This window comes from Guyanagaster necrorhizus, assembly GCF_019112545.1.
Source record: "Guyanagaster necrorhizus MCA 3950 unplaced genomic scaffold BT62scaffold_17, whole genome shotgun sequence".
NCBI classification, from domain to species: Eukaryota; Fungi; Basidiomycota; class Agaricomycetes; order Agaricales; family Physalacriaceae; genus Guyanagaster; species Guyanagaster necrorhizus.
Window position 1 is genome coordinate 36,117 of NW_025064896.1, and position 14,668 is coordinate 50,784.

Sequence of the window (14,668 nt, forward strand, 5' to 3'; positions counted from 1 at the left end):
TCCTCTCCCACCCTCAAACTCAAACTCATAGCCTCCATAATCGCCGTCCTCGCCATCCTAATCACAGCCCTCACCATCACCATCCTCTTCCTCCGAAGAAAACCCCGCAACCGGTGCCGGAGTCAAGATCCGAGTCCAGAAACGACTCAAGCTCAAGAAACCCCCCAACGCCCCGAACGCACCAGCACCCTCACTGTCCCTTCATACCAGTCGACGCGTGTAGGGAGCACGATCAGCAAAACCTCATGGCAGGACTTCAGGAGCGCATCTCATTTCATCAAGCTCCACCCCACCGAGTCGGAGATATCGGCATTTGAGGATTGATTCATGTAATTAAGCGGACATTAATTATTTATACGTTATTATCTTCACATCACAGAGGGATTCGACTTTCCATGTCAAATTCAAAGGGTGGGGGGGGAGGGGGGGCGGTGGCGCAAAGTACTCGCCGAATTATGTTCCTTTCTGCAACGCCTTGCCCACAGGTATTTCAGAAACCCGGACCAACGCAGGAGAAAGAACAAGGAACAAGGCACGAAAACCTCACGGTGTTAGAGATGACAAGTAACCGGTTTCCTTATAAATGGCATAGGGAAATAACTGCCGTGAGACTTGGTACATGCCAAACGACGAAAATACTTTGTGTGCGTTCTTACATCAAGTTAGGATCTTTGAATAAAACCAATGAAATTCTCCATTGGAAAGGTGTTATCAGGAATGACGACATGGCACGTTGCACCGTGATTCCTTGACAATCTACCAACGGGGAATTCGTAGAGAACATGAGAGTGGAGCTATGGTCCAAATATATATGCCTCAGTTCTCTTGCAGAGACGAAGTTTCTTTGTGATACATTTACCAGAAAGAGAGGCGAGGCATAGTTGCAGTGAGGGGCCGACGGTAGCTGAAGCACCGGCTATGAATACCTGAATCTTCGTATTTGGTCAAAATAAGGTGTATATAGATGGAGCAAAAAGCAGGCCAATCAGTCGGAGCGGGACGGTGCATCTCGCATTGATCTCGGTCCATCACAAACCCTCATTGATCTCACAGTGGAGGGAATCTGTATGCGGCTAGAAGCTGAAGCTTCTTCATCGGCCCATAGAGAGACTATAAACGCCTCTCTCTTACTGTGACTTTCAGGGCTTTCGAATTGTAGTGGAATTGTCGCCACTCGCGACGGACAGGTACTAACTTTTTGCTTATACACTGGCAGCTGTTCCACTAAAGGGTCTTTTATCAGACAGGAATAGTTTTTGGCCGACATAACTACGTACAACGTTCAAGTTCTAAACAAGCACCGTCATTGATTCGAATGCGGAAATGCGGCTGTCATTAACCTGAAACGTCCACCCACCCAAACTGTTGGCGGGGATTTTCTCTTTCGCCGAGGACAAAGTTCAACTTGGTCATGTATGGAGTCTAAGAGGTATGGAGTCCTCTTAGACTCCAAGCCACGTATGCCAAAGTCGATATGAAATCGCTAGGTATGCCACTTCACTTTGGTCTTCGGACCACATTAGAATAGCTGAGTTTTTTGACGAGAGGCCATCAACTTCTTGCTGCGGTCAGGTGTCCATCTTTTCGTCATCTCCTTCGCATACGGCCTCGAACAATTTGGAATGTCCAAGGAAAGTGGTACCTATTTGATCTAAATCCTTACGGAAGTGACCCCCTGACTGTCTCTGCAGCATCCACCAAAAGATTTGAAGTGGAACCCAGTTCCTCAAGATAGAATTCCCACAGGGACTGTTCGTAGAGTATACGACGTCGCATAATCCCCCTGTGATAGGCAATACCTTGACATTCTTGGCGCCTTACCTCAGTTCATCAATATGACCGCCAAGCCGGTCAACACTGTCGCGTGCATGCATCTCGGTGCGCACGTCGAAATGTAATGAGTGGACTTCCTTCCTCACTTTACCGAGCAGGCAAGAGAATATTGTCTTCCTCCTTCTAGCCACTTGTTCTTCGATTTAGTACCATTGCGAAACGTTTTTCGTGCCGCCCCTTGATCAGATCACTGATACTCCTTTCGCAACGCTCCCTTCGAAGGTTCACTGTTGTTATGTCGTCCTCGATTCGAGTATTTAAGGAGACAAAAAATGTTAGGTAGCTATAATACCTGATAGGGCCGGTCCGCAAAGGGTTATCCGGGGCATGGACAGGGTTAATAACGCTAAATATGACTGCACGCTTGCGGAGTTGGGTTTGTACTCGTCATCTCCATGGGTTATTGAACAGGTGATCTGATCTTTTGGTGGCGCTGAGGACCGCGAGCGCGGCGATCTTACAACCACATTGGCGGGAGTGCCGCCACAACATCAGGAAATAACACCGCTTGGATAACCAGGGTATCAGACCCTGGACTAACGGGTTGGCAGATGACACAACTCGCGGTTCCAGACTGGCTAGGGATGAATTTACGATCCACATTTAATACCGTTGACAATTATGCTCTCAGTTTAAAAAGACTCTAGCAGTACAGGAAAGTGTCACCATACTCTGTCATGGAAGCGCAAGTGGTGAGTCTTTTACCATATTTCTCTCAGGCGGTTGTGTATCGCTTATAGCCTTCATCGGCCAATATTGTTGTGATCGGCGGAGGACCCGCAGGAGCTTACGCGGGCGCCGTTCTCGCGAGAGGTAAGCACTCAGCCTCGTTTCTTCCAGCATACGACTATATTCACGAAAACGCCCAGAGGGTTTCGAGGTCATCCTCCTCGAGAAAGACGTCTTCCCCCGCTATCACATCGGAGAGAGCATGCTACCATCTTGCCATCCGTTCTTCAGATTCATCGATTTTGAAGAGAAGATGAAAAACTACGGTTTCTTTCCAAAGGTACACCTGTCCCTCGCTTCTTCGTATCGCTATCTAAACATCGGTTAGCCTGGTGCTGCGCTCAAACTCAATCAGGAGAAACGCGAAGGATGTGCGTATCAGCTCACCCTCATAATGTGAAGATATGCCAAGTCACTGACTACTTAAACCTAGACATGGATTTCATAGCTAACAATCCGGATAACTCGGCTTGGAACGTGGTGACCTTCTTTTTTCCTCATCTCCTGACAACCAACAACACTTCTAACATAAACCAAATACAGGTACGATCGGAATTTGACGACCTCCTTCTCCGTCACGCAGTGGAAACGGGAGTCCATGCATACGAGGGTGTCCGGGTTGAGGAAATCCACTTTTCTCCTGACGAGCCTACTCGTCCGGTTTCACTCACTTGGAGGAAGAGCGATGCCGCGCGGGGAGAGTTATCCTTTGATTGGCTTGTCGATGCTTCTGGGAGGAATGGGTTGATGTCCACAAGATACATGAAGAATAGGACGTTCAACAAGTCCCTCAAAAACGTCGCAATATGGGGATACTGGAATGGCGCCGGACGTTATGCACCGGGGACAAAGCGGGAGAACGCACCATGGTTTGAAGCTTTGACAGGCGAGTGACAGATCGCTCTCTGGGGCCCTCCCGACACTAATTTTTTTTTTTTTTCATTCCAGATGAATCGGGTTGGGCTTGGTTCATCCCTCTTCACAACGGATCGACCAGTGTCGGCGTTGTTCTAGGAGAAGAAGAGAGCAAGCACAAAAGGACGCGATACCGTTCAGAATCGAATGGGAAATCACTTTCAGAAGTACAGCACCATTGTTATATGGCGGATCTTCAACGAGCGCCAGGATTAATTCAGCTACTGGGAGACGCGACATTCGAGGGGAAGCTCATGTCCGCTGGTGACTACAGCTACCACGCGTCGGAATATGCTGGTCCTCACTTCCGTATCGCCGGGGATGCGGGAGGTAAGTCGTCGAATTATTCAAGTCGGGCAATTAAGGTTAACCTTCAATTCTGTAGCTTTCATTGACCCGTACTTCTCATCAGGTATCCACTTGGCACTCACCGGTGGACTGTCTGCAGCTAGTACCATCGCTGCCTCAATTCGAGGGAATTGTACTGAAGTAGAAGCCTGGGGATTCCACAGCTCGAAAGTGAGGATCGCGTATACCCGGTAAGAATCTTACAAAGGCGTGTCTGTTCACCTCGTCATTGAGAAATGATTTAGTTTCCTCTTTGTTGTGCTCAGTGTCTACAAGCAGATACGATCTCAGGATACGGCTGTTCTCTACGAGGACCACGAAGACAATTTTGACAGGGCGATTGATTCACTGATACCCGGTAAATTCTCAGCCATCTTCCATCATTTAAATTCCATAGGCTAAATTTCCGCATAGTCATCCAAGGACGCGCAGATGCCGATGAGAATCTCACAGAGGCAGAGCTTGAGAACACACTGGATTTCTGCATAAGCGTCCTCGAACCTACCAAGCCTGAAACACATAATGGTAATGCTCAGCCTCTGGCCGATTCGAAACGGCCACAGACGGACACGGAGTCTATCGACAAGCTCACCGGAACAGACATTGATTCGGACGCGAAGCGCGCGCAGACGGAAATGGAGGCGCAGAATATATTGCAATCGATGAATGACTGCAAAAGAAATTTTGGTACGGAGATCATCAACGGGTTCTATGTTAAGATGGAGCGAGGGATGTTGGGTCTTGTGCGCGCATAGCATTAATCTGACTTCTATACCAAGCTTTCAACAAGCTACAGTTGCTTAATTTCGAGCCAATGTATCCATATGTCCTTTACCTTTGAAACAAAGTAACAATCCCCAAGGTGTATGACTTAAAGCATTCTGAAATAATAGTGCACATGACACCACAATCGAAGTTGTCAGCAACACATATCTGGCTGGGAGGCAGCAGGAACTTGTAATCCTCAGTTGCCCGATATCATTTCTGCTTTCCTCGATATTTAATATATCCCTCAACACACCGCACATATGCACCCTAGCCAGCATTGCGACTTGGGATATGGTCGTTGGCACTTCCCTACGGGTTTGGTGGTACAACAGTCAACGTCTACAGGGACGAGGCTCACATAAATAATAACCACTTTTATGACACCAACTGTCCGAACGTGAAGACCGGCGGCTCCTGGCGGATGCCGGGATGTGCAAGAACATCTCTCATAGACGAACAACGATACAGACTTGGGTCCTCTTGATGGCCCGGATATGGTAGCGCATTAAACCCAGATTTCAATGCACTGAGGTTAATTACCAGTAACTTACCCCCTCTGGCTGAAATTTTTTTTTATCGAGGTAACTTACCTATCATGTAACTATGCATGGGCATCATTTTGAGCAGTATATTCAGCACCATTGTATACATATTATATTTACAAAAGCAAAAGAATAGATATGTTTTGCTTTTACAGTAAATCACAGTCTGAGAGATGTATTAAAACACGAAGACAAAGATTCCCAAAAACAATCTGCCACTACCACGCGCCAGTCATGTGATTTGGCACATGATACGATAACGGTAAATTGCCATATCAAAACACCCCTTTCAGGGGGAAAACCCCTCTGGAGGTTCCGCGGGCAACCCTATCGATAAAAGTGTACGTTTGGGATAATCATACTGTAACTGGGAGTCGAACCCAGCTTACATGTGAAATTCAAATGCTGACCAATAGACTACAGCAGGCATATCCAAGTCGAAAGAAAAGACAATTAATGCCTAAATAGACAATGTCATCTTGACAATATTCACCAGACCACAGCAGAGACACTGTACCTAGGGAATACATGTCAAAAACTGTACTGAGTAAACCTCCTTCTTAAGTTGAGGTGGGAATGTCACCGCGAGAACGAATAGCATCCTGTAGCGAGCACGGACGACAGCCTGGAATAATAACTTCCCACGATACCTTTCAACTGTACTCCTAGCAAAAATGAGTGATTCGAATCTTGTCTGGAAGACGTCGCTAATCATCACCTGCAGGAAACGATCACATTGTCACCTGGTTTGAATCTCGTAACGCCGTCTCCGGTGGACTGTACGAAGGAAACCCTAAGATCCGTCCGGTAGCGACGTCGCTTTTAAGAATGTGCAAGTCCGTACCTAACAGTTTATTCAAGGTTATCTGGCAAAGTAAGAGAGGGAAAAAGCTTACCGCAAATGGCCGCTTTGACCATCTTGACGATAGCATCGGCAGAATACGGGTGACCTTGAACAGATTTTGGTCATCCATACAGCCACATTGTACCATCTGATTCGACATGTGGGCGGTGAAACAGACGATCCGATCCGATTGTTGATGGTGCAAAAGAGGAAGTCCGGGGGAAATAACTAGATATCCCGTCACTTTAAGCTCAATTACTTATCCAAACTATTGGCTCGTACAGGCTCGGAATCCTTGCCGCCTAGAAAATGAAAACAAGCTCGCCGTTGTTATTTTTCTACGTGTTTCGAAGGATTCGTACCTTCGTCAATGGCCATGCATGCTGATTACCACTCAGCTACCAAGACACACTGCTCAATACTCAGCTCAACTCCTTGCTGAATCCTGATAAATAATTGGCCGTGTTACCGCACCTCCCCGAAACTTATTGGGTCAAACAACGAGCCACATACACTTGATATAGTTACGATATTGTCTCTCAATGAACACGAAAAGACGAAAACGCGTCCAACACGTCCCCATTGTCTATGAAGGACGGCCAGCTTTATTTGAATCGGCGAATTCGAAACCACGCGGTCTCGATTCAACAGCTTCTCGATAATAAGGCAAGACTATCTCCCGGTCGTCTAGCTGCACGTCTCAAAAACAAAGTCATTTTCTAGTTCGTTCATTCACTCACCCTCGACTAACCCCAAAAAAGCAAGAACAGCCTCGTCACTCCTCTGCGGGTGATGCCATCTGGATGCCCGATATAATTGCCGGACGGCGGAGGCGAGTACGACGATGACGACAATACACCTTCCACTAGAAAATCGAAAAAAAGGAAGAGAAAAACATACAAATTCGTATATAACACAGGAATCATACTCGTGCATCTTCCGATCCCGAAATGATCGGGAAATTATTTTTTTTGGACATTGTGAAACGGACTTGGTCGGCAGCGGTCGTCGATATGTAATAAATGAACGGACAAAGTGTCGAAAAATCCTCCGACCTTAATTTCCGGTCTTTGAACATACTATACTCCGTACAGACAGAGTTTCCGAACCCCACAACTGACGATTGTCTGATCGTCGAAGAATCACCGACGAAGAAACCGCATGTAGACTCGGTAGCGAGTTCTGTTCATGCTAGGATTTGAGTCCTCCAAGCCATTCCCATGCTCAGTAAACACGGGGGGGGCAAAAACCGTAAGGCGTTGAGGCAGATATGCCACCTGGCCCCTTGTTGGGCTTGGCTCTGATTTATGTGGACCGAGGAGATCTCAGGTTGACCATACTGAGGTGCCATATTCCCATCGGTATTCAAAGATTCAAAAGTAAAGGTCTTGATGAGGCAATGATGATAAGATCCGATAAGTTAAGCGTGGGAACTCATTTGTATGCCAACATGGTGCAATCAAAACTTTGAACTTTGAACTTTCCTCTTTCACCAAGTACTGACATGTCGTTCCGTTGACCCGTGCTTATTTTGCGGATATTCACCTTTGCGATACTCACACACCTGACCGACTAGAAACATGTCATGCTGCTAAAGTAGCCTCCTGGGTCCTGTTCGTTTAACATTCAATCACCGTCACCCTCGAAGCTACGGACCATCTCTGCCACACCGTCACAGCTGCTACTACAAACATATGATTCCAACTATCCATGGGAGTGCATACACATGAATTCCTAGACAGAACTCTGCAAGCTCGGATCGCTCGCATTCAATTTTCTTTCATTTGATCCCAGTTTGGAACCGTGCGAGCACTAAACGGGCCGACGTCATTCTCATCACTGACATTGCCAACCGAACAATATTGCGCCTCTACGTGAGATGCTTGAAGAAGAAGTTCAACTAATACTGGCGCTGTCGCGCTCGTTTAATAGCGTGGCACCCGTCCAATTCAGCGCCAGTCCACCCAGACTCTCTGACTTGCGTTTGCTGCCAACTCCTGCCTTCCATGTTAATCCTTTTACCGAGTATGTTTCCACACTCGCCTCCAGCACCGGATCTTCTACCGTCTACGCATATGGGCGGAAACTCGAGGGCACTGTGCTCATGGCAAGTCTCGCTTTGCTTCCCCATTCCGGTAGGACGGTCTACTTTAAAAAGCTTGCGGGTGGGGCATACCCTTAGCAACACCCCAAGCAAGCCAACTCTGCCTGACAATGCTCTCTTTCCTCTCTCTTATCCTAATCGCTAGTAGCGCCAATGCATGGTTCAGACTCCCATGCACGCTGCCGCTCGTTCAAGGTTCATTTCGCCCTCCCCCATGCTTCCTGTCGCGTTTACTCAATGACTCTCAGAGCGCCTTGACCCTATCGAGCAGCCCGGCGTGAACCCCTCCCAACACGTCCATGTACGTAACTTTCTGATGTTTGGCCTTGTTCTTCGTCCCTCATACCGACGCGCTTCAGACTGTACACGGCGGATCCAGTGGGTCTTACACTTGTCCCCAGTGTTCAAGTGGCTTACTTGCGCCTTTCCTTTTAGACTTCGCGGCTAGCAGCACCTACCAGACCATGCGCCAGTCTAAATGCACTTCATGTCAAGTAGGACAGGATCTCTCCAACTACTGTACGGCTATATACCCGAGTCATCATCACCGCTTGACAACTGACGCGATTTATATAGGGTTCCCCAAGCTCTACTTCAGGGACCCACAGACAGGGCTATTCGAATCTGTCGCCAATGGCGGTATGGTTTTGGGTTTCATTTCTTGCATCGCTCGCGCTTACACGGGGGGGAGCAGGTCTCCTCATCTACTACCAGAACCGCGGAAGCATGGACGTCGCCAACGGCGGTCCTGGGCTCAAAGCCTTCCCCGAAGGGTTCAGGATGATCACCGGGGACCCGACGAAGCGTAGCTTCCCGTACGTTCACCTATCGAGCACGCCGTCGTGGTCTAACTCACTCTTCCCCATGGTAGATTTCCTCCTGGCTTGGGCACCCAGGCCGAGCTCGCGGAAAGTGCCATCGCCTGGCTGTGCTTGCGCTACACGACGAGCAACCCCGACTATGGAGGTCAGTTTCTTCCACCCCCCTCGGTTTCCCGGTGACACGTCCATTCTGATTCTGATGGCCGTGATGGATTGACAGGAACGGGCGGATTTCCCACTACGGACTGTGAGGCCGGGTTCCAATCTAGGTTGCATTTCCCTGCGTGCTGGGACGGCGTGGTCAGTATATACTTATATCTCCCTCTCTCTTTTTTTCCCCACCAAGCACTGAATGTGGTTCACGATAGAATGTGGACAGTACGGACCACAAATCCCACGTCGCGTACCTATCGCAGCTCGACAATGGCGATTGCCCCTCTACGCACCCCGTTGGCCTCATGAAGCTCTTCTACGAGATTACGTGGAATATCCACGACTTTGTCGGGAGATGGAACGAGAGTGACGGATGGCCGTTTGTCTATGTATGTGTTTTTTACTGTGTCTTTTGCTTGAGCTGACGCTGTTTTATTTTTTACCCGTAGGCTCATGGGTATGTTCAGCCCCGTTGGCGGTCCACTTGTTTACCTGTGTAATTCCATGTAGCGACCCGACGGGATACGGATGGCACGGCGACTTCCAGAATGGATGGGATGTCGAGTATGTGTTTTTTTTTTTTTTCTTCCCTTTGTCTAAACCACCCCTCTCTCTCATCATCATAAAGCGCTCTGCAAGAGGCGATCGATAACTGCAACAACCCCGATAACGATACTATCAATGGTAAGAGGGATTCAACATGATCCTTGGATAGTGATTGATTCGTTCGCTCCCTCGTCTAGGCGTATTCACCGCTTGCTCTGTATTCGATATCATCAGCGCTGATACCGCTAATGAGTGCAGAATCGCTTCGGTGGTCAATGAGGATACGGAGGGTACGCTCGCGAAGCTCCCTGGATGCAACCCGCTGCAGTACGGTCCGGGGGATGCGACCATGTATACAGATGCAGAGTGCCCGTCCTGAAGCACTGATATAATAATGACAATGTTTTTTGTATGTACAAATTTATTCGAGTTGGGATAGTTTCTTTGGAATACGATCGTTCACGGTTTTCATAATCAATGGCCTCCCTCTCTTGCAAAGACTCTTACTAGTGGCGGGCGGCGCTCTGGGAATTGAGCTTCAAGCTTGAATTCGACAGCCTTACCCACCGCTTTCAAATTCTTGCTCAGTGCCCAATGCTGCGTTTTTGCCTCTTTCGTCAAATACCAAGCCAGAACCGTGAGTCTCCAAACACACTGGCTGTCTTCTGAATAAGAACGGCTTGACGAGTCTGGAGTTGTAGACCACAAGGCGTGGCGTACTATGTTCTCACAGTAGCAAACATGGGAACATCGCTGGTGAGAGCCTCTTCAAAAATATTGTGGCGTTTTCAATTGACCCTCGATTATAGACGCCGATCACTTGCATGTCGTAGTATTATGGCCGATACGGCGACTTGAATAAGTATGACCTCGGAGAAAACAGGCGAACATATATACTCTAAGCTTGACTCGTTATTTGCTAGCAAAGGCTGGTGGTGCATTCAGCTACAGTTTCTCGAACTAGACCCACCGCCAACAATCCCAGTGGTACGAGCTTCTTATTTTCGCGTCTTCCAGTTTTTTTCCTCGCTACGAAATGTGGTGGCGTTAACGTTGACGTTCCTCGGATGGGTTTTTCATTAACTAAATAAAACGTATGTCCCCCCGAGTAATTATAGTCACACTTCCGAATTGAAAACGCCCGGCTATCCTTGCCAAACTTGGAGATAGTGATGGCATCCTGCCCAGGATTTGAATACTTACTGGATTATTATTTTTTTTCCACAACGACACTTCGCGCTAGACACTGTAAATAAAGAGACTTGCTGGCCACTGCTAGCAGATGATATCGGGTGCCGCGCCACACACATTTCATTTGCCTTGATGAAGAAGTTAATGAATTTATGATTGATCTTGATGTTACGGGTGTTCCATGTGGTGGAAGGATGAAACTGTTTGTTGGTTCGCCCGGCACAGCCCCACCACCCACTAAGTAGCCGGCATCTTCGGGCCGTCATTCTTATTCTCAATCTCTACTTATATCTTTCACCTCTTGTTCAAAAACCACCATCACGTTGTCTATACTACCATGTCCACCGGCTGGCATCTGTACTTCCAAGCTGAGACGTTGTACGGCCGAGGTGAATTCGATAGGGCCTTTGAGCGTTACCAGAAAGCTATCAAGAAGATCGTGAAGGACGAACTGGTTACGATGACGTTACCCATACTTAACAACCCGTTGCATGAGTATACCCTTCCGACGGAGACGCTAGGCGCAGCATGGAGCAGCTTTATTTCTTATTTCAAGGACCCAGCGCTGGGTAAGACCAAGGGTGCGTACATCGAAAAAATACCCCTATCTTCTCTGTCTGGCTCGTCGTCTGTTGAACGGCACGCGTTACAGACAACGCGCTGTGCGCATACATGCTGCTCTACAGCTACCGTCCCACTTCCACCATAGAGGACCACCCCCGTTTTTTCACCGACAAAGCGCAGCTCTACCTGAAGGGCATGCAAATCACCGCGGGACTGACGCTCGGGCTGCTCGCCTGGGATGATGACGACCGGGCGATCTCCATGAGACGATTCCGTGAGGCTCTAGAACTCGCCGCCGCCCACCCACCGTACTATGACCTCGCTAATGCGAGTCAGCCTTGGGAGCGCTTCGTCTGCACGGACGTAAAGGATGCGCGGGACAACCTCGCGGTGGTGTTCGAGAACGACCCTGAGAAGGCGCAGCTACTGGCGATATACGGTGTGGGAGACGGGCATCCGTGGAGGGAGGTGTTGGGTGTAGGGTATGTCAGGTATGGGACGGATGGGGAGATTACATTCGAGAGGAACATGGTGGTCACGTTGGATGAGTGCGTGGCGTGTGGGAAGCGCGATGTGAAGCTGCGTCCGTGTAAACACTGCGAGAAGGTTGCTTGTGAGGCGTGTTTTTTTTGCATTGTCGTTTTTGCTCGTCTGACTGCAGATCGGTTCCTTAGATTGTTCAGGCGGATGTCAGAGGATGCATTGGAGGCGAGTTCGATTGTTTTCTAGTTTCGTTGACCGCTCTGACTGGCTATTAGGATGCATCAACCGGATTGCATTCCTCCTTAAACTGGAGTCTGGAGTCGTCTTTTTCGCATCAACGTGTAACATCAATCAGCCTTCAATGATGCAATACCAATCAACTTTCAACGATGTTATTTTTGTTGCCTTGCGTTTCGAGCCCGGTTATTTCTTCAAGTTATTTCTCTCTGACCTCTGAATTTAATGGCATCGTTGATAGATCTCTTCAGAGCGGAGAAATCAACCACACCCTTTGTATTTCCTGCACTGGCGATGAATTTGACACTGACAGCCGTTTCTGGCAGCCGATATCGCAAAGATGAGAAGCTGCGCGCGTGCATATAAGCTTCGACACGTGTAAGCAATATCATTGTTTTCGTAGGACACCTCCGTTTTCTTGTCATTTTCAGACGGCGATGAAAACCAACGTGTACTTGTATAAGCTCGACAATTCCAGGACACCAGTAGGGAATTATCGATTATCATTCTCGTACTCTCAGGCTGGAGAACTGACGTCAACGACGCGTCATTGCACGACGTCATTTAGGTGCAGAAGTTCGCCCTCCATTCAGTCTTCACTGTTACGACGACCATCATGAGTGACGAATTCGGACGAGCACATTTCAAAGATTCCCTCGTCGATGACTGTGAGCTTGCCCCCTTCTCGCCTATCAAGGTTACAGAGGCGCTGATCATGATTAATTTTTTGAAACTAGCTGCAACCATTGAGAGTGAGAGTGGGAGTATGACAACAAACTTGCCTGACAGTTTGTTCTTTTTCGTCTTTTTACTGTGCGTCTGTTTTAAACAGTTTTTTTCCGGTTACAGGGGGATGGGAAGGCGTGCGGGGAGACAAAAGTGGGGGTGACGCCAGGACGAAGAAAAGCACGGATGTTGTCGGCCAGTCTGTGAATGTGAAAGGCCAGGTCCGGGATGCGAAACAAGGCGCGGACACCAGTGGGCCTGCTTGAGTTTTTAGTGCGTTTTTTGTAATTTTACATCCAGGAAGGGAGCGTACTGTAACCATCGGTATCTTACGGTTAGTTGAGGCATTTTCGATTCGCGCACGCAGCAATTTTGGGTTTTGGAGGCGGCGGTTGACACCAGCGCCAGCCCGGTGATTCAAACCCCGATCACTGAAAGGCTGTCTTCTCATTGTCTTCGGAACGTGTTGGACGCTTTTTTTCTCGCTCAGATTGATATTGGGGATGTGTGTCAATTTGCACACGCCTGGCGGACACATCTTTTAACCCAGAAAATATTAGGAAGAGGCGCGCCGGCTAAGAGGCAATGTCTCTTTCTCTCTATTCCGATCGTGCTCCAACTTCAAGTACATACTATGAACGTTAAATGGTCGTTACAGATGACCTTATGATTCTGAGCAATCCAATTTCCCTCTGACCTTCAAAGAGTCCTCTAATAATGTGCGCCCTGCATATTTTCGACCTCCATATTCATGCTTTTGATTAATGCTACCCCAAGATTGCATTCAAGGTATACTCAAGCGCTGGCGGCTTCGATCACACTAATAATATTTCCAGCTGCTACGAAGAATGATCGCGCAGTCTATTAAACCGCCCTGATCGTCGTCCTCTTATTATGCTATTATTGGCAGGGACAGCGGTTTCAAATTATGCATCCGTCTTCATGCCGTCCTTGTCATAGTTGAAAAAGGATCCGCAGAGATCTAACAGGTATGCAAGTCGTCAGACTATTACTTATTCTACTTGTCCCGTAGGGTGGTACTAATGACAGAGTACCAGCGTGGTGTTTCCCTGGTAACCCTCAAATATTTTTTTAAAAAAGTTTTGGCGACATAGCGGTTCCACGGCGAGTAGACAATATCGAAGGCTGCCAGTCCGCCTACCTGATTCCTGTCGTGCCTGACTTGATTCGCCATTAACCCGCGCCAGTCTTGATAATATCCGCGATCCTTGGTCCAAACCTAAATACCCTCAAGTTGTAGCAGGCTTCACTCATTCTCCCTCCACAGTTAGAGAACCGCAGAATGGGTGCCGTATACCAGTATCTGCTTGAAAATACTGGCTTCACAAAAAGGTTCGCGTCACGTATAGGATGAATCTAACACAAGCTTACTCTCACCGGTACAGTTATTCTGCTATCTCCTCCTTGTCTCTAGTTGTGCTATGCTGAAAATCATGTGGAATCATTGAAACACTCAAATAACTCAATATTCTCTAGGACAACCGATATCAGAAAGTCCACCCAGTGCTTCGGATAGAGCCGTCCGCACGACAGGCTGCGTTGGCGTTCCGTCACATTTGAATTCCATTCCACCTTTTTAAACTCCATTATACAACCTCGGTACCCTCGAGGAGGGGCGTACTTATGTACGCGACCGACCTTCAATCCGACCCCCGCATACTGTGAAATCGACAGTCGAAATCTCTGTCAGGGCACCACGATTCAGTCAGTGGGGGGGTCGGAGTCCCTCTTCCCAACATTTGAACGGTGCTCTCTTTAAAATACAAACCGCGCCGGGCTGAGCAAGTGCGCCTTCCTACACCGTCTGACGGTCCGGAGGAACGGAACGAATTCTCTTCCCAGT

The 14,668-nt window shown here is 48.2% G+C and overlaps 4 protein-coding genes across 4 annotated transcripts; 3 read left to right on the forward strand and 1 right to left on the reverse strand.

Moving 5' to 3' along the window:
• Positions 1–2,510: 2,510 nt before the first annotated feature.
• On the forward strand, positions 2,511–4,580 carry BT62DRAFT_981446 (putative halogenase; the record flags this gene model as incomplete). Its single annotated transcript, XM_043189597.1, has 9 exons — positions 2,511–2,525; positions 2,574–2,646; positions 2,703–2,842; positions 2,891–2,933; positions 3,011–3,448; positions 3,511–3,807; positions 3,863–4,016; positions 4,071–4,183; positions 4,240–4,580. The coding sequence occupies 9 exons, from the start codon at positions 2,511–2,513 to the stop codon at positions 4,578–4,580; spliced, it is 1,614 nt and encodes a 537-aa protein (XP_043038079.1).
• Positions 4,581–5,866: 1,286 nt separating this feature from the next.
• Positions 5,867–6,357, reverse strand: BT62DRAFT_1007576 (uncharacterized protein; the record flags this gene model as incomplete). Its single annotated transcript, XM_043177355.1, has 5 exons — positions 5,867–5,979; positions 6,032–6,085; positions 6,138–6,207; positions 6,262–6,281; positions 6,342–6,357. 5 exons carry the CDS (start codon positions 6,355–6,357, stop codon positions 5,867–5,869), a joined length of 273 nt encoding a protein of 90 aa, XP_043038080.1.
• Positions 6,358–7,703: 1,346 nt separating this feature from the next.
• Positions 7,704–9,982, forward strand: BT62DRAFT_1028100 (uncharacterized protein; the record flags this gene model as incomplete). Its single annotated transcript, XM_043178307.1, has 13 exons — positions 7,704–8,278; positions 8,332–8,384; positions 8,443–8,461; positions 8,519–8,602; positions 8,660–8,722; positions 8,775–8,898; positions 8,955–9,049; positions 9,125–9,204; positions 9,273–9,446; positions 9,479–9,486; positions 9,568–9,621; positions 9,686–9,741; positions 9,801–9,982. The coding sequence occupies exons 1-13, from the start codon at positions 8,194–8,196 to the stop codon at positions 9,980–9,982; spliced, it is 1,077 nt and encodes a 358-aa protein (XP_043038081.1). The 5' UTR covers positions 7,704–8,193.
• A 1,090-nt stretch (positions 9,983–11,072) lies between these two features.
• BT62DRAFT_933607 (uncharacterized protein) lies at positions 11,073–12,383 on the forward strand. Its single transcript, XM_043186587.1, has 5 exons — positions 11,073–11,375; positions 11,447–11,971; positions 12,033–12,066; positions 12,117–12,263; positions 12,320–12,383. The coding sequence occupies exons 1-4, from the start codon at positions 11,132–11,134 to the stop codon at positions 12,145–12,147; spliced, it is 834 nt and encodes a 277-aa protein (XP_043038082.1). The 5' UTR covers positions 11,073–11,131; the 3' UTR covers positions 12,148–12,263; positions 12,320–12,383.
• The last annotated feature ends 2,285 nt before the right edge of the window (positions 12,384–14,668 follow it).

What these genes read in the sequence shown, in the direction of transcription:
- BT62DRAFT_933607 (XM_043186587.1), top strand. Translation starts at nt 11,132, where the DNA reads ATGTCCACCGGCTGGCATCTGTACTTCCAAGCTGAGACGTTGTACGGC. An exon ending in AGCGCTGGGTAAGACCAAGG is followed by an intron (nt 11,376 to 11,446) that starts GTGCGTACATCG and finishes CACGCGTTACAG; the next exon opens with ACAACGCGCTGTGCGCATAC. An exon ending in TGTCAGAGGATGCATTGGAG is followed by an intron (nt 12,067 to 12,116) that starts GCGAGTTCGATT and finishes ACTGGCTATTAG; the next exon opens with GATGCATCAACCGGATTGCA.